The sequence below is a fragment of the Barbus barbus genome, assembly GCF_936440315.1.
Source record: "Barbus barbus genome assembly, chromosome: 5".
Taxonomy (NCBI): Eukaryota; Metazoa; Chordata; class Actinopteri; order Cypriniformes; family Cyprinidae; genus Barbus; species Barbus barbus.
The window spans coordinates 920,126-947,949 of NC_136733.1; the positions used below are offsets into that span (position 1 = coordinate 920,126).

The 27,824-nt window shown below is 37.0% G+C and overlaps 1 protein-coding gene across 6 annotated transcripts in view; it reads right to left on the bottom strand.

Annotated features, from left to right (window-relative positions):
- The window catches only part of dnm1a (dynamin 1a), a gene marked incomplete at its 3' end in the record, with an annotated part of 78,649 nt that overhangs the window by 14,591 nt on the left and 36,234 nt on the right, over nt 1–27,824 (bottom strand). For 4 of the 6 annotated variants that reach the window (XM_079416058.1, XM_079416055.1, XM_079416056.1 and 1 more), the window contains exons 9-15: nt 25,782–25,849; nt 24,045–24,183; nt 18,601–18,687; nt 18,453–18,523; nt 17,652–17,703; nt 14,266–14,277; nt 13,429–13,542 (exon numbers count right to left, since the gene is read on the bottom strand). In XM_079416058.1, coding sequence (XP_079272184.1) covers nt 13,429–13,542; nt 14,266–14,277; nt 17,652–17,703; nt 18,453–18,523; nt 18,601–18,687; nt 24,045–24,183; nt 25,782–25,849 — 543 coding nt within the window. Of the gene's footprint in view, nt 1–13,428; nt 13,543–14,265; nt 14,278–17,651; nt 17,704–18,452; nt 18,524–18,600; nt 18,688–22,978; nt 23,118–24,044; nt 24,184–25,781; nt 25,850–27,824 lie in introns of all 6 variants that reach the window. The other 2 variants (XM_079416057.1, XM_079416060.1) reach the window with 1 other exon arrangement.

Here is a 27,824-nt window from a genome sequence, read left to right on the forward strand (position 1 = left end):
TGCTGGTGATACATAACTCTAGAAAATAGTAGTTGAATTTATAAAAATGAACCGTTCAAAAGTTTACATCCCCATGATTCTCAATACTGTGTTGTTCCCTGAACGATCCACAGCGGTGTTTTTTGTTCAGTGATAGTTGTTCATGAGTCCTTTGTTTTCCTGAACAGATAAACTCTCTGCTGTTCTTCAGAAAAATCCTTCAGCTCCCACAAATTCTTTGGTTTTTCAGCATTTTTGTGTATTTGAACCCTTTCCAACAATGACTGTAAGATTTCGAGATCCATCTGAGGGACTCACACAGCTATTACAGAAGGTTCAAACACTCACTGATGCTCCAGAAGAAAAAACCATGCATTAAGAGCCGGGGCGTGAAAACCTTTTGCATTTGAAAATCAGGGTAAATTTGACTTATTTTGTCTTCTGGGAAACATGCAACTATCTTCTGTAGCTTCTGAAGGGCAGTACTAAATGAGAAAAAAAAAAAAAGATATTTAGGCAAAATAAGAAAAAAAGTGTATATACACACACACACACACACACACAAACATATATAAGTTGGTATCTTATTGTTATGATGTTTTTTTTTTTTTTTTTCTCATTGTAATGAAAAAACATTATTGATGGAATTTTGGGGTTGAGTTCATAATGAGATGAATGAGGCTTTTAAAACCTGAGCACAGTTTGAGACACTGAGATCTCTTCTGAAACTCTGGAGGACAGGTGCTCGTGCCAGCTGGACCTGGTGCTCATCATCAGATATAAAACATACAGTTGCCACGGTGCAGAGAGGATGACGTCACCTATGAAGCCATAGCAACCGTCTCCTCCACACACACACACACACACACACACACACACACAGACAGAGAGTTTCTGACTGGGAGCAGCCGCTCAGTGAGTCACACTTTTCCTTCTCCTCAGCCAGATTTTGGGAAGAGAGGCTTGAGGAGAGGATCTTCTGGGAGGAGGATTATATAAGAGAGACGAGTGCAGAGATGATAGGAAGATCACGGCTGCACTCTTAAAGGAACAGTGCAGAGAAAAACGAACATTCCGTCCTCGTTTACTCTCCCTCATATCACTGCAAATGACTTTTTTCTTTCTGTGAAACACAAAAAGCAGAACATTCACATTCCTTTTCTGTACAATGAAAGCAGTTAATGTCAAGCTCTAAAAAAAAGGTTTCTGTAAAAAAAAAAAAAAAAATGTTGTTCACTAGATCCCAAACTAGAAACAAAAACACATACAGTATAATGAAATATTGTATCAAGAACTAAAAAAACAAAAAAAAAACATTTTAAAGAGTAGATCTGCTCTGACATTACAAACTATGGAAGCCCATTTCCGCCACTGAAAAAAAAAAAAAGGATATTGCGACTTTTTATCTCACAACTCTGACTTTTTTTTTATTGCGTGATATAAACTGATGGGGGGGGGGCTGATATGTTCTCAGAATTGCGAGTTTATATCTCACAAGTCTGACTTTATAACTTGCAATTGTGAGTTTATATCACTCAATTATGAGAAAAAAAAGTCGCAATTACTTTTTTTATTATTATTTAGTGGCAGAAACGGGCTTCCATTCCAAACAGACCCAGACATCAGTGATTACAAAATTAGCCGTCGGCAGCGCAGCACTATTCTTTTCACAACACTTCTTATGTATTTCAGGGGTTAATGTGTGTGAGTGTGTGTGTGTGTCTGTGTGTGTTTGTGTGTGTGTGTGTGTGTGTGTGTGTGTGTGTGTGTGTGTGTGTGTGTGTGTGTGTGTGTAAAGAAAAAGACCCACAGAGAGTCATATATATACAGAGCAGCAGACCACAGCGCTTGCGACTAAACACAACCTCACACACACACACACACACACACACACGCATGGAAGTCATCACAGGGTGAGAAGTCAGACATCAGTGTATATCAGTCATGATCTCTGACCTCCCCAGCTCCCTAAACACACACACACACACACACACACTGAATGATTGTCCATATGGTCTTGTAAAGTCTCAATGGCTCTGGGCCTTTAAAGCCTTTAATCTCTTGAAACATTGTGCCCTTGGTTTCAGAGCAGAAGTCTGCTCCAGATCTGATCCGTCTCAAGACAGGAAGTTTGAATTGTGTCAGCTGATACTGAGAGTCCAATCAAACGAGGATCTAAATAACCTGCGGCTGTAGACACGCAGTCAGATTCACAAAACATTCCTCTTATTTCGTAACTTAAGAGTCAAGTTAAGGATATTTTGTATTCCCACAAACATTTTATAAGAATGTTGTTGTTTTTCTCAAAATTGTTCTTGAGACAAAACTTAAGATGAATATAAATTCCTGAAAATTTATTTTAACATCCAATTTAGGATTACCTTAAGAAACAATTCTTAAGAAAAAATATGATGCAAATTTTTGAGCATGTCTTAAGAAGTTTTCAAGAATTGCACTAAGGATAATTCTTACAAACTTAATTTATCCTAAGAAATTTCTTAAAGGAATAGTTCACCCAAAAATGAAAACCTGCTGAAAATGTGCTCACCCTCAGGCCATCCAAAATGTAGATGAGTTTGTTTGTTCATCAGATTTGTAGAAATGTGTCTCTGCATCAGTGTCTCAGAGGAAGAGTTATTATGGATTATAGACTCGTATTTGAGTTAAAAACATCTTAATGCTGGATGTGTTTCAGCTTTTGTCTTCTCCAGATGTTAACTGATGGACTGGAGTGGTGTGGATTATTGTGATGTTTTTATCAGCTGTTTGGACTCTCATTCTGACGGCACCCATTCACTGCAGAGCATCCATTGCTGAGACACTGATGCAGAGACACATTTATATAAACCTGATGAAGAAACACTACATTTTGGATGGCCTGAGGATGAGTGCATTTTCAGCAGGTTTTCATTTTTGGAATTCCTTTAAGATGTTTTTCATGAATCAAATCCAAGATACCTAAAATAATCCCTTACTCAGAACATTTGACCGCTCAGATCTCGCTCTTTCATTCCTCGCAGGACGTGTGGACCCCAGTTTGAGACATAGCTGAGCTCTATTCTGAAACTCATTTCAGTTGAATCTCATTTCTGTTTCAGAGAAACAGATGAAACAAACTAGATCTCATTAGAGATGTTTCTTTCCTATGTCCAACCACACGGACAGAGCTGTGAATATTTTCCATTGTTTTGTTTTTGGTGACTAATACCAGCGCAATTATAAGAGCGGAGGAAGTTCAGACTCGATTCATAAACACACTTCTCACGGCTGACTGCGGCCCGCTGCGCTAATCCAAACACACTTTTGAGACGCGTCATGTCCACGTTCATACATCAGAAAGGACACTCTGCGTCATATAGAGCGTATCAGGTGTGATCATACATGTAGAACTAAACCAAAAAATGAAGCAGTATGCAATGTGCTGCTTTAAGCCACATATGTGCGCGTGTATGTGTGTGTGAGAGACTAAAAGCGCTGGTGTCTTGGTTTTGCATCAAAGGCCAGAGAGACGCAGGGAGGCATCTGGGAGCAATAATGCCGCTCTAACCCCTCATTACCAAAACGACTGCGCCTTGAGCCAAGGCCAACAGCAATTTTCAAAATGCATGTTTTTTTTCCCCTCTTTCTGTCTTTAATTCACAAAAGGAAAAAAGCACAGCATAATTTTTGCAGAAAGTTCCCTCATACAGCTGTCTCTTGACACACTTGACATCTACGAGCATTTTTGGAGAAGCTGCTTTGAAACTTTAACTTGAAGCTATAAGTGCTAAACTATTCACTACTCCACAAGCTACTAACATAAAGTATCTTGAACTAAGCTTGAGCTATTTAAGGATAGAAAAGAGCCGTCTGTGCTACAGCAAAGAGAAAGCAACAGCAGCACAGAATCCCTCCGAACACACACTAATGCGTACAGCAGCAGCGGCGTAAGCATGTTAACTGCATTAACCCCTCAGCATTCCTGCTTTAAAGCTCCTTTAATGTCTCAAACAGCCTCACACATAGGTGGAAAGGACGACGGTCGCCCCTCATGGAGAAGGTCACACGCTGACATCCGACATGCTTTTCTGCATGCTGTTTTTTTTGTTAGGCAAGAAACAAACATTGCATAATGCAACAGTGTGAAATCTCTGAGTTTACATACTTACGATGTACGCGTGCATCAAACATTGCATCTAAGCTTGCACCTTCCTGTACTCTTACATTTGGCAGATGCTTTTCTTCAAATTGCATTGCATTCAAGAGAAGCATTTGATCACATTCATGCATTGCCTGAGAATTGGTGATGTGTTAAAATCTCACTTTTTTGTAATTAAAATGTAAAGAAATGTAAATCTGAAATGACATGACAGTGTGTTTGGGATCACAGGCAGAAGTGATATTTGAGTGTGTCGAGCTAAAATGAACTGAACTTACTGAACTCTATCATTGCCACCCTCATAAAGAACAGAAATGTTCCCGACAGCCGGGAGAAGTTTGGTTTGTTAGCAGTGAAGGAAGGTGTTGCTTTTCACAGTAGCAGTGTACACGGTCGAGACGTTAAGCATCTCTGGTGTAGAGTTACAGCATTTACATCCTCTCAGTGATAACCGAGAACTGCATTAGAGTTTTATTCACTGCATCAAAATTCAAATAAACTCATTTCAAATAAACCTTTTTTAGAAAGATGTCAAATTCAACCCATTATTGCATGCGATTAAATGGTCTCAAACTCAATTCCTGCAAAGTTTAGCTCCAACCAGCTCCAAATCACACCTGCTTGGAAGTTTCTAGTGATCCTGAATGCTTGATTAGCTCGATCAGGTGTGTTTGATTAGGGTTGGAGCTAAACTGTGAAGCCCTCCAGGAATTGAGTTTGAGACCAATTAGAGAAAATAAGTTAAAATTAATTTCTTTGTTTTGTAATTTTTTGTTCATGTAAATTGATGCTGTTTACATCTATTCAGATTTACTGTAAATAATTACATGCACTACATTACATTTCCAGTAAAAAAAATTTTTTTTAAGCTTTTTCTTTAATGAATAATTAATTGTATGCACTAATACAATTAATGTGTTGAACAAATGTGTTGAATCCAATATAAAAATTAATTTGATGTTCAGTGAAGACATTCAAAACATTTTTATGTGTATTTTCCATTTAAAATGTTTTAAGAAATAAAAATAAATGAATGCTTTTCATTTAAAATATTATTCATTTAATTCATTATATGCACTACTGTTTTAAATCCTTTAAAAAATTATAAACATTTTTCTTGAATTTTCCTGTTAAAATATGTAAATTGACAAAAGCTATCCATAGAGAGCGTGTTTCCTGCAGTGGTCCTGTTAGGACTGCTGAGGCAGCTCCCTGCGGAGGCGTTTCTGAGTCCTGCTCGAGTCTGAGACGAGAAACCGTAGCTAAAGCAAACACAGTCACCACCCAGAGCACCCGCCTGTGACTCACTACCCACAATACAACACTCACACCATCACTGCGGACCAGGAGAACGACGAGAGCTGGACAAATGGGTGGAGATTAACTAGAGAACAAGAATCTGAAGGGAGTCAGAAACGACCTGATTTTTACATTTGCTCAAGGAAACATGAGCACCGTTTGCTCGAACAAAACTCACCAGTATTATACCAGGACGTTGCTAGGGTCTTATGGGTGGTTGCTAGGTGTTTTCTTACAGTTATTCATGTCTGGAGCACAAACACTGCAGGACGACACACACGTTGAACTTTAATATTATTACTATAGTTGTTAAGCAAATCCCAGAGTACTCAGACTGCTAAACTCACATAAACCTTTTTGAGACGGGGAAGAAAATGCAAAAAAAGTTATTTCCTTTTTTTTTTGCAAATTTTTTTTGCTCATATAAATTGATCCAGTTTTCCAGTTAAAATAAGATCCTTTAACATTTACTGTAAATAATGACATGCACTAATGTGTTAAATTATTCAAATTATTCAAATTGTACATTTGTTAAAGGATGTTTACATGAGAAAAAAAATGTAATTAATGGCATTTCATTTAACTTACTATTAATTAATCATATGTGATAATGTGTCAAATCTGACATCTGAAATGTATTTAATTTAGTTTAAATTAAGCATTTGAATGTTCTGATAAAATATGCTAATGTATCTTTAACATTTACAATAAATCATCACATTCACTGATATATTAAATTTGAAATCTAAATTTGTTAAAGGATTTTGAATGGAAAACGACCAATTTACATGAGCAAAAAAAAAAAAGATCTTAATTCATCATTAATTTAATCACTGTTAAATTTAACATTTATAATTGTTAATTTAATTTTAAGCACGTGAAAACATTTTTTATGAATTTTTCTGTTAAAATATAAAATATACATTAAATTGCAAAAATGTTGTTTTTTGCAATTTAATGTTCAATGATCCTAACATTTACTGTAAATAATCCCATGCACAAACACAGCAGGATGACACACACACACACACACACACTGAACTTTAATACTTCATATTACCGTAGTTTATCATCTTTAAGTAAACCTAACTAAGTGCACTAGTAAGATGAACTTAAACAAGAGCAACATCTGTAAGAAGCGTCCCCTGACAGTCAGCTGCGCTTGGCTTTATATGCAATCTCTCGTGGGCCGCAGTTACCTCCCACATCAAATCTGGTCCTGATTCCCACCCAGTTACGTGTGGGGGGGGTCATCCAGCACATAAAGGCCTCTTTATTCACGCTGGACAGGGAAAGGAAATCGGCTTCAGAAGAAAAAACATGCCAGCGCACCACAGGCCCGCACATCTGGAGTTATTACAAGCCCGCCGTCTTGCCAAGAAACTCCGACATTCCTGCAGCGCTACAAAGACACACACTCGCGTTTTCCACCCGAACACGCTACATGCACCCCATCCCCCTCCCCAAAATGACACAACACATGCAGCAAATTAATGCGTTTCACTTCCTGTTGACCTTTGACCCCCCACTTCCTGCCGCTTCCCCGAAAAGCAGGAAAAATATTACAGAAAGCCAGACGGAGGAGGGAAGGAGAAGAAAGTCCCGCCTCTTTCTCCGCTCTTGCTCCTTGGCTCTCTCTCACTAGTAAAGTTAGTTAACAGTCCTCTGCCACGTCAAGCCTGCGAGTCACTGCAGAGACCAGGCGCTCGCCGACAGATGCTGCTTCCAGGAGATGTTAGTGGATGCAGGTTTATGATTTATTCAGGAACATGGAATGATGGGAAAAAGCCATCGAGGTCCTGAAGATGGGAAAACTGAGACCAACACTCGACAAACACCTGGACTCGAAGAGGAGGAAGAGGTGCAGTATCTTCATCTTTTAATGGGGAATCTCGAGATTGATGATGTATTCGGTTTAGAGGCGGTTATTATCACCAGCGGATCTGACGGGAATCACACAGCAGAACTAATGCGAGAGCAGATGAACGTTAAAATCATCAGCCGATTATTTCAGAGGTCAGTGAGGGCAAAGAAATGTGTGTGTGATTATCAAAGTCAAAATGCTAAATTAATCCCTGAATAACCAGAAACATAAAGCCTATATATAGATAGATAGATAAACAAATATATAGATAAAAATACATTGATTTAATAACTTAATATATATATAGACACTATAAAATTTCTACAAGCTGTCTTTAAAAATTGGAATTTTTTAAATGATTACCAGAAACAAGTAAAATGTAATAAGTTTATATATATATATCCAAAGCAACTGACAAATGAGGACACTGGAAGCAATCAAAATCAACAAAAGAGCAATAATATACAAGTGCTATAACAAGTCTCAGTTAGCTTAATGCAGTACACGTAGCAAGGTTTATTAAAATTAAATCATAAAGAAAAAGAAAACAGATAGAATAGAAAAAGAATAGAGCAAGCTAGTGTTAGATTTGTTAAATTGTATTTTTTTAATTACCAGAAACAAGCTTAAGTACTACAATTTATTAGGTTGATTAATATATATATATATATGTTTGGTGTATAAAAAATGTATAAAAGGCAGATGAAAGGTTTATCGGTTCGTACTAAATCCATGTACTTTCTTTAGCGTGCAGCAGAGTTTTAGGGAATTTCTATGTGAAACATGAAACCGCAGGGAACGCATCATCACTCTCCACAGGAAACAGGAAGTTTCCAATCAGAACGCATCATCATCTGTGTGTCTCACCTCCATATTCTGCCTGTTTCAGACTCCATCACAGACTCGCACTAACTCTCACTATCACATAGCGACCGCAACGCAAGTTTGGTGCGCTGCGACGACCGGTTTAGTTGCGGACGCCCATCCCGCCTGCCCAGTGTTCAGACTACCTGTTCAGGAAGTAGCGTTTGTACAGTAGTCTGCACATTGGTTAGGCTGGACGGGGATGCTCGAGACGGCCCGTCACCATGACGACTGCTGAACACATCGCCATGACGACGAGAGGAGATCCACATGATGACAGCGATCACACGACTGATGTGAAGTGACTTCATGAATTAATCTTTTCAGTGTGCAGTGATGTCAAAGAAAGTACGAAATACAAAATAAAGTATAAAATGATCCTAATGCAAAGTGTGAAGAGTGTCACTTTATCGTAGCAATTAACAGCGATGTTTCACCTACACAGACAATAGTTGCTAAACAATAAACTCTGAGAAATGTCTGAGTTCATATTGAGATTTAGACTACAAATTTGGCAAATCTCGGCACATTTGAGACACTACTGTCGAGATCTCTTCGGAAACTCTGGAGAAACAGCTGAGATATGAAAGCGATTCTGTTTCTTCTGCATATTCATCTGGGTCTGGTTAAATAAGAGAGATGGAGTGAGTCAGAGAGAGAGAGAGAGAAACTAAAAACCAAAGATAAAACAGTTTCTCAATGGGTCTCATATGAAGATCTTCAGGCTTGTCTTTCACACGCTTTCAAACATCCAGACAAATGAAACCCAGATAAACATGTTTCCACTTAAGACTTTTCCTGGATCACAGTGTTTCTTGATCCGATGGCTTTACTTCTGCTTTCACACACACACACACACACACACACACACACACCAGTTGTAAAGGTAGGAAAAGTGTGTTTTGCGTATGGTTTTATTGGAGCACTTCACACAGCATCTTAAAAACATGACGCTCATGGCATGAGATGCTGGAAAAACAACACAATATGCAATGAAACTGCTCTGAAAAACATTTAGTGTAGAAACAATTTTCACTCAGAAATGGAAGGAACTCATTAAATTACACGTGAAATTTTGAAGTAGAAAGACTGAACTAGTTTTTCCTTGTAGAACATACTCTAACAATTTAAAAATATTTTTTTTACAGTGTGTTTGATGTTTATGTGCAAAGAATAACAAAGAAAAAATAGCAACCATCGCAATTTAACTATAGTTTGTGAAACAAACTGTACTCAGGAGTGAGTAAAATCTAACAAAACCTGCCAAAAATGAGTAAAAGATTATTAATAAATAAAACAAATACATTTTAGCAATAGGTTTGGGTTGTTTTCATTCTCATTTAATTTTCATTAAATAAAGACAGTGAAGCCTATGATAGATGATACACACTGCTCCAGATGTGTGTGTGTTCACTGATGTGTGTGTGTGTGTGTGCACTTTGGATGGGATAAATGCAGAGCACAAATTCAGAGTATGGTCACCATACTTGGCCGTATGTCACTGTCACTGTCTAGAGAGTGTGTGTGTGTGTGTGTGTGTGTATATCAGTAATGTGTGTGTGTGTGTATCAGTAATGTGTGTGTGTGTGTGTGTGTATCAGTAATGTGTGTGTGTGTGTGTGTGTATCAGTAATGTGTGTGTGTGTATCAGTAATGTGTGTGTGTGTGTGTGTGTGTGTGTGTGTGTGTGTGTGTGTGTGTGTGTGTGTGTGTGAGGCTAAGATTAGGTGTAGGGTTGGTGTAGGGCAATAGCACACACAGTTTGTTCAGTATAAAAACCATTACGCCTATGGAGAGTCCCCATAAACCACAAAAACCAACATGTGTGTGTGTGTGTGTGTGTGCATGTTTATGTGGTTTATGAGGACACAAATGTGTATAATGACATGGGTATGACAGAGGTATTACAATATGAAGGTGGTTTATGAGGACACTGCCTATGTCCCCGTAATTCAAAAGGCTTAAAAAACATACTAAATGGTGTTTTTTTGAAAATCTAAAAATGCACAAAGTCTCCTGTGAGGGCTAAGTTTAGGTGTAGGGTTGGTGTAGGGCAATAGCACACACAGTTTGTTCAGTATAAAAACCATTACACCTATGGAGAGTCCCCATAAACCACAAAAAACAACGTGTGTGTGTGTGTGTGTGTGTGTGTGTGTGTGAGATTGACAGGCCTTTGAGGCCATCAGGAGGGTTGCTGGTTCATATGAGTCCAGGTTTTTCTTCACTCATATCTTTTGTGAGTCACTGGTGCTCGATCTGCATGTATGATAATAGGAAGCAGATCCAGTATTACCAACGCTGCCTGCTTCCCCCAAACCCCCCAAAACACTCGAGGAGACGAGGGAACTCGCTTTCTGAAAGATCAGGGTGAGCAGAAATACATCTGCACTGAGATGTCAGGAGGAAGTGATGTAACTGAGACGCTTGTTGATGATTTTGACAGAGAGTGATGAGGGTCTCGACCCTCGTGTGTGTGTGTGTGTGTGTGTGTGTGTGTGTGTGTGTTTGAGGACTCGTCGTGTTCAAGCGTTTCTGCTGCTTTCTGAGCTCATTAGTGACTGTTTTACTTCTGAGTCGGACTGTGTTAGTTTTGGGGCTCTGAGTGCTGGGAAACCGACATCGCCAGCCCACGATAAAATAAATAAACAAGAGAGAGAGAGTGTGTGTGTGTGTGTGTGTGAAGGAGACTTTGTGTTCACAGACAGATGAAAGTGGACTGCAGTGCCCCCCTCACTGTCTCTGCCCCACATGCTCCTAGTTAGAGTGACCCAATCCAGCTAACCACACACACACACACACACACATTTCTTTGAAAGTCAATGGTTTTATGAGGAGCAGTCCTCTCTCTTGGCGAGTGTGTGTGAGTGTGTGTGACAGGTCAGGCTCTGGTATGCACATGTGTGTGCCAGCTTTACACGAGACGCCTACCTAGACAGCACTTTAAAGTCAACATGGAATCAGAATGCATTATAAATAAACAAGTTTATTCACTTTAATTCATCAAGGATGCATTAAGTTGATCAAAAGTGACAGTAAAGACATTTATAATGTTATTTCTATTTCAAATAAATGCTGTTCTTTTGCACTTTCTATTCGTTAAAGAATTCTAAAAAATAAAATGTATCACAGTTTCCACAAAAATATTGTGCAGCACAACTGTTTTCAACATTGATAATAATCAGAAATGTTTCTTGAGCAGCAAATCATCATATTAGAATGATTTTTGAAGATCATGTGACACTGAAGACTTGAGAAATGAATAGCTGAATAAATAATCTTTCCATTGATGTATGGTTTGTTATGATCGGACAATATTTGTCTGAGATACAACTATTTGAAAATCTGGAATCTGAGGGAGCAAAAAAATCTAAATATTGAGAAAATCACCTTTAAAGTTGTTCAAATGAAGTTCTTAGCAATGCATATTACTGATCAGAAATATCTTAATGGAACATGATCTTTATTATATCTTTACAAATATACCTGTGCTACTTATAACTGCTTTTGTGCTCTAGGGTCACATATATCATTTGTATTTCAATTTTAGTACATCAAGTTAAACCAAATGAAAATAAGAAATGTTAAAATAAATCCTAGCTGAAATGCTGAAAACTAGCTGGAATAATTTGTGTTTCAGTTCAAGTTTATTTCAAGTAATGTAAATGTGCACGAGGTTAACATGTTGCCCATTAACATGCTGGCTGTTCACCAGTCCATCTTTTCATATAAATATCCACCCCAGCAAGTGTGACGATCAAAACGTGACGATTGAGTGAAACGAACAGCATCATCCTGTAACCTTTTCTTTGCTTTTCCTTTCTGAAAGACTGAGCACGTGTGGAAATCATCAGAGAAAAGCTCTCAGCAGGTCCTGCAAGCTTCGTTTAGCAGGAAAACCTTCCAGTGCTGGAAAATATCCCAGCCAAAAACACGCCAGGGGAAAAAGAGCGTCAAGTCAGCAGAAGCCACCAAAACGGGACGGCTTAAAAATAACCGAATTGAGATCATTTCTTTTCTATACCGGAAAACTGATATAAATAATTCCACATAAAAGTGTGGCATTAAAGCTGAAGGGAAAATGATGATTGGTGAGCAGCAGCCGTGATGGCGCCGCTGTTTGAGCGAAGCACGCGGGACGCTTCGAGGCAGCGATCCAACGTAAATCAAGACAGTGTTGCTTTAACTTTGAAGTGAACGATCAGTTGTGATGCGGTCATGAGACTGAAGCGAGACAGAACCGAGTTCACAAAAGCGTCAAGCCTGAAGTGTGTCATTTCTTGCTTGTTACTCATATCCTGTTTTAAAGTGTAGAGTCACACATTTGTAGGCTGATTACTCCAAATGTTTCACAATCACTCTGTTAGAGCACACTATTTCCCTGTTTAATACTGTAAAGCTGTTTGGCACTATCCACATTGTAAAAAGTGCTATATACAGTGCTATTGAAAGTTTGTGAACCCCTTGCAGAATCTGTGAAACTGTGAGCAATTTGAACAAAATAAGAGAGATCATACAAAATGCATGTTATTTTTTATTTACTACTGTCCTGATTAAGATATTTTACATAAAAGATGTTTACATTTAGTCCGCAAGACAAAAAAACAAAAAGCTGAAATTATTAAAATAACCACCTTCAAAAGTTTGTGAACCCTTGGTTCTTAATACTGTGTGTGGTTACCTGGATGATCCACGACTGTTTTTTGTGATGGTTGTTCATGAGTCCCTTGTTTGTTCTGAACAGTTAAACTGAGCTCTGTTCCTCAGAAAAATCCTCCATGTCCTGCAGAATCTTCAGTTTTCCAGCATCTTCTGCATATTTGAACCCTTTCCAGCAGTGACTGTATGATTTTGAGATCTATCTTTTCACTCTGAGGACGATTGAGGGACTCAAACACAACTATAAAAAAAGGTTCAAACATTCACTGATGCTCTAGAAGGAAACACGATTCATTAAGAGCCGGGGGGGTGAAAACTTTTGAACAGGATGAAGATAGAAAAAAAAAAAAAAATGATTTTGTAGAAATATCTTTTTTTTTTTTTTTTTAGTACTGCCCTTCGGAAGCAACAGAAGATTCTTGCATGTTTCCCGGAAGACAAATTAAGTACAAATTACCTTGATCTTCAAATTAAAAATGTTTTCACCCCCGGCTCTTAATGCATTGTGTTTCCTTCTCACATTTTCACAGATTCTGCAAGGGGTTCACAAACTTTCAATAGCACTGTAAATAATGGTGACTTGACATGACATCCTAACCGACCTGACTCAGAAAACACGTCTCACCTCATCATCCTTGTACCAGGACAGTGATTCGGCCGTCAGGACAAACCAGTACTCCTTAGCGCCGCCCTTCATGATGCCAATGTTATTGATGGTCAGCCAACCCTTCCTGATCACCTGAAACACACAAACATCATGAAATACTGGTTTTCCACTTACTGCATACTGTACATTATAGTATACACTGCCTTCTGAAAAACGACGATCTGTGTGCAATGATAAACTTATGAAACCAGAAACATAATATAACAGGGTTTCTGCAGGCCTAAAAAAAGTCCATATTCACCCTTTCACAATTTAAAGCCTTAACAAGATCTTAAATCAGAGTCATGGCATTAAATGTTGCATGCCTTGCAAAAAAATAAAAAAGACTAAACAGCAGAAGCACACACCAAATCTGCAAAACCAGACACTAATTCTCAGCCAAACAATTAAAATAGCCCTAACATTTTGTATACAGAATATAATTTCTTAATTCTTTATATTTGGGGTGAATTATGGCCAGACATGCTCTTGACAGGTTTCTCTCATCTTAACACTGAACCGTAGAAAAGCTGCATGAAATACTGCAGTGAATGAGTGCTCGGACTTAAATAGAGAACACGCTTGTGGCCAGAAGATAAGAAGCAAACCCTCTGTAGTGCACACTACGGTCATCTTCAGTGATGCTACGGCTTCAGGGAGACACGGAGAAATGAGTTGATTGTGCAGTGAAAGCATCTTATGCAACCGCTGAATACAGACTGCATCACTGATCCAAAAGTCCATATTCATGAATTACTGTGACGATAAACACTTGTGTAACACGTATGCTTTAGAAAACACACACAGACGACTTACCATGATTTCATCCTGATGCATCGGAGTAAAACAGGAATAAGAAAAGAGAACACGTCAGTCTTGAAAACACAACTGATGTTGTAAAAGAGACAGAATCAAACACAGCGATCTGAGACACGAACACCAGCGAAGCTCAGATTCATCTCTATTGTTGTCTATTGCTACAAATATAGCTGTGCTACTCATGACTGCTTTTGTGCTCCAGGGTCATAAATAGGATTTAAAATTGTTGGGTTCGCTATGAATGAGGTTGCCAAGTGTCCAGACTTTCTGCAGAATTTGGCTACGTCTGAAATTGCCACGGGTTGATCTTCACTCACAGGTTAAAGGTTATATGTGACCCTGCAGCACAAAAGCAGTCATGAGTAACACAGGTATATCTGTAGCAATAGACAACCATACATTGTATGGATCAAAATATTTTTTTTAACTTTTATACCAAAAATCATTAGGATATTAAGATCATGATCCATGAAGATATTTTGTAAATTTCCTACCATAAATATATCAAAACTTAATTTCTGATTAGTAATATGCATTGCTAAGAACTTCATTTGAACAACTTTAAAGGAGATTTTCTCAATATTTAGATTTTTTTGCTCCCTCAGATTCCAGATTTTCTAATAGTTGTATCTCAGACAAATATTGTCCGATCATAACAAACCATACATCAATGGAAAGATTATTTATTCAGCTTCAGATGATGTATAAATCTCAATTTTGAAAAATGGACCCTTATGACTGGTTTTGTGCTCCAGGGTCACATTTTATAAAGCCTGTGCTAGATGATGAGTTTAGCTCCTTTATGAAAACAAATTGTGATTACTACTATATAGTGATTTTCAAGATGAAATTGTGTGTAATTCACAACAGTGACTAACACATTTATTTTAGGATATTTTAGCATATTTGTTGTTTTGGTATTTGGAATTGGGCCACCGGGCAAATTTTGATGGGTTTAGTTTTGTTTGGCAGACCTGGCAACCCTGCCTGAATGTATTGCACCTGCTGATAGCACTGTCTGCACTGCTTCGGTGTACAGTTCAATAAAAGAATTGAGTAATGCAATGTTCCCCATTTTAATTCCTCGTTCTAAAAAACTTTATTTTTAAGGTCTACACAACTTCTGAATCTGAACGGAGTTTAGAACACTAATAAATATACGTTTGCAAACGTGGTAAATGGTTACAGAGGAAAAATGACCAATCATGCTAAACGGCTGATGCCTGAGTGTCTACCATTCTATGCATTTCCATCAAAAACCAAAACCCACATCATATCAGAGAGTTTAATTAAATCTTCATGTTATATTTTTGGGGTGCATTGGTGAATTAATAAAAATGTATACTAAAATATCGATCGCAGGCTCCACAAACTAATTTAATTGTTAGTGAATCATGTTTTGCGATATCAGCAAATATTTTAATCAGTATTTAAGAGAATCAATGTTATACTGTTTTGTGATGAAGCATCCGATTTATAAATCCCAAGCCTTATATGCATTTAATGCACTGGTGCAGTTACAGGTTTGCACTGCTCTGCATTGATGACCTATTCAGCTTCTGCTGGGGCTCATGTCTCAAACACATTCACATCATCTACAGATCAATGCAGTGATTATGATTATACAAGTCTCTCTCAGAACTGAAGATCTGCATCTGCCTTATGATATGGTCATATAACTTGTCTGAGAACAGAAGAGGAATTTACACACAAACACACATCATGCTGTCCCTCGCTGCCCTTAACAGCTGATTTGAGCGAAGCATCGGTGTGAAGAGCCCTCATACAGCAGCACGAGCTCAGCCTCCATCATCAGCTCTCATGAGCCATTAACTTCAGATTTGATCACACGAGTATCATGTGAACACGTAAGGTTGAAGACAAGTGGTGGCACTTTCAAAACAGTATGAATGTTAATGTTTACATGTTAACAAACTGAAAAAACATTGGATAAAAGCATCTGCTAAATGCATAAATGTAATGTTTATGTTGCTAGGGCTGGGCGATATGGCCAAAAAATGATCACGATAATTTTATGTCATATCAGTGGATATCGATAATATCACGATAAATGTCAAATCTTTATTTATTTCAAGTTTAAAGTAAGATTTTTGCTCCAAAGTGAAAGTTGTGGAACCAGACTGTTATTTATCTTACAAGAAAAATGTATTTCTCAGTTTCTGCTTGTTCTAATGAGTGATATTGTTTCAAGTCAAGAAACAGGTTTGTGTTGCCTGATAATAGTAATAATATTACTTTTTTGTCTCTTAGAAATGCTTGCTTTTTTTAGTAGTAGTAGCTGGAGAGCTACATTTTTGTTCATTATCACAATCAGTAACATCTGTAAGAATTGGAGCAACCTCATTTTATACGGTCAAATTTATTTATTCTAATTATTTTTATTTATCATTGTTCTTGCATAGTAGCAAACATTTAAATCATGATAATCACGGTTAAAGCCACACATCGCACCAATACCATGGTTAAAATATAACTATATGGTTTTTAGGTATTTTATGAAAATGCATTTTGTATAAATGCACACAGGCAATAGCTTAATAAAAATACTGTATTATATTCCATGATTCCTTTAATTCATGTCTGCATGAATAATATAGTACGATTCAATACCAATACCCATATTTCTGCCACAATACCACGGAGCAGTAAGTGTTACTACAGTAAATCCATGGTAAACGATGGGGATTAGTGGATTGAAAAGCCCTCCCTCCGTCTCATTGCACAGTGTTTCTCCTGCTTTTGTCAGAGCTTTCATCTGGCTTTAAAATCAGCGAGTCATTTCCCGAGTGGATAAACGGTCCATGTGGCGCTATTAACGCGGTTTCGTTCTGCTTTTGGTGCATAAACATTATCGAACATTTATTGAACCCTTCATATCGTTTTGAAATTATATCGCAATTATTATCGTTATCGATTTATCGCCCAGCCCTACTGGTGACCCTGCAATACAGTATCAAACTAGCTTAACCAGCAAGGCTTCCTTTGTTAACCAGCACCAAACCAGCACTAACCAATCTGGACTGGTATGTAAACCCATCTCTTGGTTTATAACTAAACGCTGATGATGGAGCTGAACTCGACTGAACACGGAAGGTTCCTGTAATGTCTGATCTAAGATCAGATCTAAGATAAAGCTTGTACTTGATCTGAGAGAAGCATGAGAACAAACCTGGCCCTGGATCAGTTGATAAGGGCATGAAGATAAAGAATAAGAAACACAGATGAAGAACAGAGAAAGCAGACGCTGGACACACTTCAGATGAGCATGATCAACATTCAACACAAGACGCCACTCAATATACACAGAGAAATTAATATAGTCTTTAAACGATGAGTATAAACGGCAGTTCAACCCCCTTCACCTGATTACCAGCCGCTTTCTTCTTGTTCATCTGACTGCTTCTCTGCTGAGCACTAAACAGAACAGAGTTCAGCTTAAATCAGCTTCAAATCAGCTTCAAATCAGTCATGTGCATACTACTCAATACCAGAAGAGTTCTTCAAATATCTGACTGTCATTGGGTATCAATTCATATTCATTATAAATAATAATAATAATTTATTCTTATAATACATGTATAACAATTTCTAATTAATATTAATATAATTTAATGTTAGTAATAATGCTAATAATAATATAAAATAATACTTAATTTATATTATAATATATTTACTTTTTATAATTAATATAATTTAATGTTAGCAATTTTAATAATAATAATATTAGTAGTAGTAAAATTTATATTAATAGTTATTTCATATTATTTATAATTAATATAAAATAAAATTAATATAAATATAAATATAAAAAATATTTTTTTTTAGCTATTATTATTATTGTTGTTGTTGTCGTTGTTATAATATAATATGATTGTGGCACTATTGGGTCATTTGATGTCCAGTGAACCATGTTAGAGGTCCAGGAAACATGAACTGCATGGAAAATAACAATAATAATGTTATAATTGTAATTATTTGTATTGCCTACATATTATATTATTATTGTTATTATTACTATTTTAATTTTTGTTTTCATATTATTATTCATTTTAATTAATTATCTATTCTAAAATGTGATTTTATGGTCGTTTTAATCACTTTTTATGATTAGGGCTATATATTTGTGGCACTATAATGAGTAATTTGATGTTAACGTAACTCACTTGGCAAATCCGATGAAGTCTTCATGGTTGGTGTTCATATAAGCCAGCTCGATGTCAATCAGCAGCAGCACCTGACGACCACAAAGAGAAAAGGATCAAATAAGCCGCTGTTTAAAGCACGTTTATATCGGGACGTGACGCGGCTCACCTGCTCTTTAGTGCGGCTCTCGCGGTCGCGGATGTGCTGCGTGACGATCCGCTCCATCTCCTCTCTCAGCATGGGATACTGGGCCAGCTGTGACACAATCACACGCGTTTGTGATGCAAACACCATATAAACACCACACCAGAGTTCACAACAGATCGTGACCCGACGTGAGGGATAGTCTCACTAAATAATGAGACAATATAGATTGTCTTTGAGAGAAAACTTTCTGCAAAGTCTGCATACATCAACATAAAGAACACACTATTAAACATAATCTTGTATGCATATGTGGAGAAAACGAGCTGGCGTTAAGAAACTCAATCATGTTTGTATGCATCGACATACAGTATGTCACATGACTCTAAATTTCAGTGCATCACTGTAGTTATTGGTGACCCTCAGCTTTACAATGTCTCGAAATTCAGCCGAATCTAGGTGTTTTGTCCCTGATGAATCATTCACTGTAAGACCAGGAATAAGTCTGTGATTTGATGTTGAATACTGGGTAACACTTCACAATGAAGTTCATTAGAGTTAAAAACATTAGTAAACATGAACTAAGAAAGAGCAATACTCCTACAGCATTTATTAATCTTAGTTCATGTTGATTTCAGCATTTACTCTAATGCATTATTAAAATCACAAGCTGTGTTTGTTAACATTAGTTAATGCACTAACATGAATAAACAATGAACAACTGTATTTTCATTAACTAACATCAACAAAGATGAATAAATAGTGTAATACATGCATTGTTCATTGTTTGTTTGTGTTAGTTAATACATTAATGTTAACAAATCACACCTTATTGTAAAGTGTTACCGGATACTGTAATATATGATCAGTGTTGGGTAAGTTACTCTAAAAAGTAATTAATTACTAGTTACTAATTACTTTCTAAATCCTATATCAACCTCGACACGTTAATGATACAAAGACAGACATGAAACGGGTCTTTTAATTTTTTCAAATAAATAATAGATAACTAGATAAATGATTCTGCTCACACTTTAGATTAGGGTCTTTAGATTAGACTTTTGCCTCAATATACTCCTAATTACTGCTAATTAATACTTATTCAAATAGTTAAGTTTAAGAATTGGGTCAGATTAAGGATTTAGAACAAGGTCTTGCAGAATAAGACCAACTAGTTAATAGTGAGAATTGGACACTAAAGTGTTACTAATATTCTTATTAACTCAAAGTATTTAAAGTGAGAAGGGTGCATAAAAAGCATGCATTTTCAGGTTAGGCTTTAAATTTTGATGTTAAATCCACTATAAATGTTTCATAGTCTATACACCGTATTAAGTTTAATTACATAAGTAGTAACTAATTACTGAATTTCACTGAAAAAATAAGAGTAATCCCTTGCTTTACTTTTCAAGGGAACTAATTACTAGGTAACTAGTTAGACCCAACACTGTAATCTATGATGCTGATGCACTGGAACTTGTAGTCAGTGCAGATTGAACCACACACACACACACACACACACACCAGCAGAGTATTTGGGGTTCTGTGCTCAGACACAGGGATGCAGTGAACAGTGATCAGGGATCAGCGGTAGAAATGAGCGACAGGCGTAACAAACAGAGAACAGAGTCCTTGTGTGGATTCACACCGACGGCCCTCAACCTTCACAGCAAACGCTGCATAAATGAGGCTCTTTTATATCATATCATATCATATCATATCATCATTTTTTTCTAACGTGAAAAGAGAATTTCTGAAAAATCTTCATGCAGCTGTTTTTCATTTCTGTCAAGCTCCAAAAACAACATAAAACCGACTGAATTATTGTGTTTTCCTCATTTAAGAATCAAGTTTAAATTCATATTGCGCCTTGATGCATGCATGTGTGCAGTAAACGTATGTTTGAATACGCTTCAATCTGAAGTGAATAAGGACTTAATCTTAGGTCTGTTCCTCACATAAAGCTTCAGATGACTTGCATGATTCATATTGACTGCTATTTTGCATATATGATGCTTTTATGCGGGTTTGGGGTGTATTCTGGAGCTTGAAGATTCTTCAGGAAATCTCCTTTTTTTTCTTTCTAGGAAAAAAACAAGGACATACGAGATTGGAAGCTGAAGGTGAGTGAATCGTGGCATTTTTGGGTGAGCTGTCTCTTCTGGTTTTCAGGCACAAAACTTTCAGTCCAAATCCACAAAAGGCAGAATACAATGTTGGAGGGATGATGAAATGATAAAAGAGGAGAGAAAGAGGGAGCGAGAGAGAAACAGAGATGTTCTGGTGTGCTGGTGTAAGAAGATCTTCCAGTCTGAAGCATCAGTTATTCCATGAATGTCAAACAAAAGAGACGAGCCACAATGACGTTATTCTCACACTAGAACTAAAACACACACATCCAACAGAAAACACACGGACAAGACCAACTGAGAAAACACAAAACCAGGGAGCATGCGTAGTTAACACAAATTCAGTCTGGGGAGTTTGGAGGAAATCTCTACGCTTTGGTAAAAAAGGACACAAGTACTTAGTAAATTAAACTGACACAGACAAAATAAACCAGGATGAGTGGTAAGGATAGACCGATTGTTGCTGGACTGATGGATGAATCCTAGTTTTTGCACAAACAAGATTTAGTCTAAACTTACAAGAGCAATGTCTGAGAAGAAAACATGACAAGATCCCTAAACAGACGACACTGTAGATCCCTAGGAGTTCAGTGTAACGTTATTTGATCTTATATGAAATCAGAATTTGCCATCAAAAATAAAACAATGAAAAACAACAAACAATAAAAATTCAGGTTCAAAACAACAACAAAAAAAAACTTTGGAGAATTATGCCTGGGCAACAAACTTCAAATGTGACCCTGGAGCACAAAACCAGTCATAAGGGTCAATTTTTCGAAATTGAGATGTATACTTAATCTGAAAGCTGAATAAATAATCTTTCCATTGATGTATGGTTTGTTAGGATAGGACAATATTTGTCTGAGATACAACTATTAGAAAATCTGGAATCTGAGGGAGCAAACAAATCTAAATATTGAGAAAATCTCCTTTAAAGTTGTTCAAATGAAGTTCATAGCAATGCATATTACTAATCAAAAATGAAGTTTTGATATATTTACGGTAGGAAATGTACTAAATATCTTCATGGAACATGATCTTAATATCCTAATGATTTTTGGCATAAAAGAGAAATGTATAATTTTGATCCATACAATGTATTTTTGGCTATTGCTACAAATATACCCCAGCGACTTAAGACTGGTTTTGTGCTTCAGGGACACAAATACGTTTAGTTTTTTTCAGCTGCTTCCACACTAAATCTCTCCTTGTCACACAGTTTCTGAAAGCTGACACTCAAACAGCAGAAGCACACACCAAATCTACAAAACCACACACTAATTCTCAGCCTTTGACTCATTGACTTCATTTAGCAAAACACAACACACAGTTCTCTATGAAACACACAAAAATCTAACAGGAATTAATATTATGGCAAAGGTGTTTTGCTTTTGAGATGCGTTTGTGATATTTTGAATGCATTGCATGAATTTTGCAAGAGATGTGAGGCGTTTTGCATTTTGTGTGCAATTCTTGGATTTTTGTGTAAAGTTTTGAAAAAGTGTGTAAGTAGTTGAAAAAATTAACTAAGCTGAAGCACTAAAATTAATAGTAAATTAAAAATAAATTAAAGCTAAATAACAGAAACATTAAAGCATTTCAAATCCACATCACAAAATTAGCTACTAAAACTTCAAATGAAATTAAAAAGTAAAATATAAAAATAATTCAAAAAATGTATAAATACTAAAGTATATATATATACAACTAAACAACATTTTCTAAAACGTGAACATATGTACAAGAAACATAACTTAAGAGACAAATATTTATGACTTCTCTGTCCTTCTTTTTCAAATCTGAATCTGATATTATTTCAACAGCAGATAAACACTCCATTACATCTGTCTTCAACTGATCCTCAACTACACAAAATCAAATAAACGGCTAAACTGCACAGAAAAGACGTCACAATCCCACAATGCACTGCACTACACAAGCAGAATGAAGAGAACAGATAAACACTGCGAGTGGCCAGAATGTAAAGATGATATGATAATGAAGAGTAACAACGACAGTGACATTTCACAAAAAAATGACCATTTTGTCATCATTTACACAGCTTTAATGTTTGAATAAAGAGGTTTGGAGCGACATGAGGGTGAGTAAATGATGACAAAATGATCTTTTTTTCAGTGCATTATTATAAAAGATCCTAAAAGCAGAGTAAAACATCCCCTACATTCATGACCACAGATCATGTGAAGTCCAGCCATCGGTCTATCCGTACATCACAGATAGACGAGGACGAACAGAGCTTCGTTCCGCTTTACCTTCTCACTACATTTGTGAATGGTGGAGACGAGTTCGCTCACAACCATATCTATACATTTCAGGCACGGCCCGTTTAGCTTTTGGATCTGCTTTTTCACTATGGCCTCAAAGGCCAGGTCAGGGGTGAACAGGCCCGTCCTGTAGAGGAAGTCATGGAGGAAGAGGAAGAGGAAGAGAGGAGGAAGAAGAGAGAGGATCCATACAGGTGGAAGAATGATAGACAGACAGCACAGAGGAAAGAGAAGGCAAGTGAGACATTTGGTTTCTCCTCAAGCCATTCGACAGCGGCTCGACCCATGGACAGAAGCTTCCAGAACACAGCTGTGCGAACCGAAGGCAGTCCCAGAGCTTCTTGTATTGTTCTTCTGCCATGCATTTATTCATCGAATCACAGGAGACTGCCGTCAGCCGCATCTCAGCCTTCCTCGAAACTTCTGCCTCAAAAACGGAGAGCTCAGGACGCCGAGGTCTGCTAGAGGAGCACGTCCTTCATGAGAAGAAGACATTACGCTTGGGTTTTGGATGCTGGTGTGCATCGCTTTGCTCTAGGCTTTAAAAATGAATGCTGTTACTGTAAAAATGCTACGGTAAAAACCTGTTCATTTGTTAACTATTTACTACTATTTTAGTCTTTCTACTTTAAATTTGACACTTGATTCAATGTGTTACCTGCTGTTTTTGTCAAATTTACTATCAATTTCTGAGTGAAAGTTGCTTCAAAGTAAAATCATGATGGTTTTTTATTTGTGTGTTATAAAGATAAAAAATGATTACAGTTAATGATTTTGTACTGTAAATTGAAGTTCAATCTGTTAGTTGGTACGGTAAAGTTCTAACAGCTGTAAATGTTAACCCAGCCTGGAGCAACATCATCTGAATCCAACAGAAATCAAACAATGAACTTCGCTCATCCAGCGGAGAAGCCTCAGCGTCCGCAGCCCTCCGTACTGAAGCTAATGCTGCCATTCTACCCAGAATCCCTCTGTCCACAGCCGCAGGCACACAAACACACACAGACCCCTGTCACAGCACTGGTTTGGCTCCAAGCCTCCAGCAGGCCTTTACCTTCTTGGTACACTGTCTAACGGTATTGACTAGCTCAGAAATGACCATGTCCACACATTTCTGGCACGGCTCTTTAATCTTCCCAATCTGCCTTTTCACAATGGTCTCAAAGGCCATGTCCGGCGTGAAGAGCCCAGTTCTGCCCGCCGGAGAGAACGGACAGGAAAGAATGACAGGCGGAGGAGAGAAAGAAAAGGAGAAATTGGGCGGAAAGAAGAGTGTTAATCCAAAAGAAATACTATAAGAAAAGAATGAAGAACTGAAATAATGTCTCCAAAGTCCTGCTGAAGCTGCGCTCAACTGTTACGTTTAACACATGTAAATGTGTTTAATGTATCAAATTAAGTTCAATGTAATCATTTAAATATCACTGAAGCTCAACATATCAACAAAACTAAAGCTGAGATGAGAACAGCGCCAGTAGAAAGGAGAAACTGGAGAAAGAACGACGGAAAGTGTCTTAGTTTAGCATGTTAACTACTGAAATGATTTAAATATGGTTCACATTTAAACATATCTAATTAAGTACAGTTTCATTATTGAACTATCAAGATGTCTGAAATATGAAAGCAACTAAAACAAGAAAACTTGGGGAGAATTAATTCAGCGAAAATTGAAAAATGTAATGTTTTTGGTAACACTTTATTTTAAGGCGTCCTTGTTACACGTTACATGTACTTACTAATATAATAACAATTAATGATGCATAATTGCATGCAAGTAACCCTAAACCAAACCTTAATCCTAAAATTAACCAGATAGTATGTGCATGTAGTTAATTAATATTACTTAGTACTTGTATTGTAATTACACTGTAACAAGAACACCTTAAAAAAGTGTAACCATGTTTTTTTGTTGTTGTTTTTTTATTTAATGCATTTTGTTTTGATGCAAATAAAATAATATGCAACAAAAATTGGTAACACTTCACACTTTGCATTAATTAACATTAACTAATAATGCAAAATACTTTATTTATTAATTTAGTTTATGAATCAGAGTTAATGTTAATTATAACTTGTTTAATATGTTTACTAATGGGACCTTATTGTAAAGTTGTTATTTTATTGGCATCAAAACAAAATGCATTAAATAAAAAAGTATAATATTAATGAATAATATTAAGTGCAATAAAATTCTAAATAAACATTCTGAGGCACTTTCAGAAACAATTTTCACTCAAAATAATGCTAGTACATTTCAGTTACACAGAAAACTATAATTAATAGTAATAAATTATAAAGAAATGTAAAGTAAACACTGAATTAAACATGAAAATGATTTTTCGTAAATAAAACTGATTATTGGAGTGGATTATTTTTTCATGAAAATACTATTTCAGTTTTTCTACATGTCATTTCTTTCTATTTTTAGTGAAATTTAGCAAATTCTGAGTGAAAATTCTTCAAGCTACATTTTTATTTTTACCATACGCGTTTTATGGTGGTTGTCAAAAAAGAAAGTAAATAACATGTTTTATACACTTTATGAGACATAATCTGTTGGACAAATGGAGGATCATAAATAAGCCATATGGCAGTAATTATCAAGACAAAAGCCTGATGTTAGTCACTGAAGCCCAAACATCACGCTTCTGGTTAAAGACGAGAGACGCAGTAAAGAGCGGGTTCATTGGGTCTAATCACAACCCGTCCTCTCCTGCTGCTCTGATCACACAGAGACTCAGAGGCGTTTGAGATCAGATGTGTGGTGTATAACACTGAAGGACAGACGTGCCTGATGCCGTGGATGTTCTTGATGGCGTAGCTGATCTCCTTGCGCAGCTCCTTCTCGTTAAACTCCATCTGAGGACACACAACACAAATAATAACCAAATAAACCAGCAATCTAGAACCTCGTTTTCAGAGCACAATATTTCACCAAAAACTCAAAAGTAAAGAATGAAAATTAAGCCTGTTGTTTTGCATTGTGATTTATTTTCATATTTCATCCCTCCTCAATTGTTAGCAGCCCACTGAAATGTGGGAAAAGTTATTTTATACTACTTTACTAATATAATATTATAGTCAGTTGCATATATAATGTTAATATATTATAGAAGTTATAAGAATCATTACGATTTTTTAAAATATTTTTATTCATTAGGGCCCAAGCCAGTAAGGCGCAGGGCCCTATTGTTCTTCTAAGGATTATTATTAGGGCCCAAGCCAGTAAGGCGCAGGGCCCTATTGTTCTTCTAAGGATTATTATTTTTTTTATTATTTTTTATTTCGACTATCCGGGTACTTTTGGGGGCCTTAACGTGCCCGAAAACTCTTGAAAATTGGCACGCACATTGGAACCTGCGGCCATTAGGACGCCACAGACGCTGGGACCCGGGCGTGGCACAGGGGCTCTACGGCGCCCCCTGGAAGATTGTCAGAAATCTTGATGTATAGCTCACACATACTTGCACGTATTCATATGAAACTCGGTACACATATAGAACTCATTGAGCCGAACAACTTTCACGCTGCATGTCTTAGGCTCCGCCCAACAGGAAGTCGGCTATTCAGGGCTGTTTAAAAAGCGCATGCTCTGGAATTTGATATACTCCTCTGAGGATTTCCATACGATTGCCACCAAACTCGGTGAACATGATCTCAAGACATTGGGGACGCTAAATTGCGAAGATATTTTTGATATGTCGAACGGTTTGCCCGTGGCGAGGCGATGAAGTTATGGCGAAAAATGAGACCCAGGAAATGCCTAATAACGTCCACATACATTGTATGATGTAGATCAAACTTCAGTGGTTTGTTCGTTGTATGATGCCGATCGGATAGATGTGACTATTATGACTGAAAGTTATAGCGCCACCAACTGGCTGCAGGAAGTGTGTCATTTTCAAAATGCTTTGAATTCAGCATCTTATTTTTACTCGATTTGCTTCAAACTTCACCAGAATAATGTCAAAACACGGCCGATGTAAAACTGTGAAGGGAATATTGATATCTAAAATTATGTTGCCATGGCAACGTGTCAAAGTTGAAAATTCGTTTCTGGTGATTTTGAGGCAGATAACATGTTTAGAATGTCATGAAACTCAACACACATATCAGTATTAATGATAGTTAGACACTGGAAAAAGCTCATAAACGGGCGTGGAAGAGGCACTCTATAGCGCCACCTTTTGTCAAAAATGGGGGGGTTAGTTTTAGCTACAGACACCAAACTCGGTACATAAATTGTTCTTATTAATCCGGACAACTTTCTAATTTACAGTCATTAGCTACGACCAACAGGAAGTCGGCTATATTTATTTTAAAGTGGGTTTTTTTTTAAAACAGGCTGTAAACAAATTCATACTCCTCCAAACAGAAACACGTAAATCACACCAAACATTTTTTCTCATGATGCCAAAATACTGAAGATGCTAAATTGCGGACGGATTTAGGATATCTTGAACGATGATTTAATGGCAATTTATTAAAGTTACTGTAAAAAATAGATTTTTTTTTTTTTTTTTTTTTTATCTTTTAAGAGCAGCTTCCAAACACTTCATAAAAAATTACATGCACATAACAATACAGTCTGAGGATATGTGATTAATTTCATGAATTTACAATACACTATGGAGAGCAGAAAATTAAAAAACTATCAGAGAGTTATTAAACTGCTGAGTGAGAGCTCCTGCCAGTCTGCCTCTGATTGAGGGGTGGGGGTGGGGTGGGCTGTCAGTGACTGTGTGGATTGAGGCAGTGGGTGAGAGAGAGAAAGAGAGAGAGAGGGTCTGTTTTTTAAAATCTTAAAAAAATGCTTATAAATCATTAAAGATTT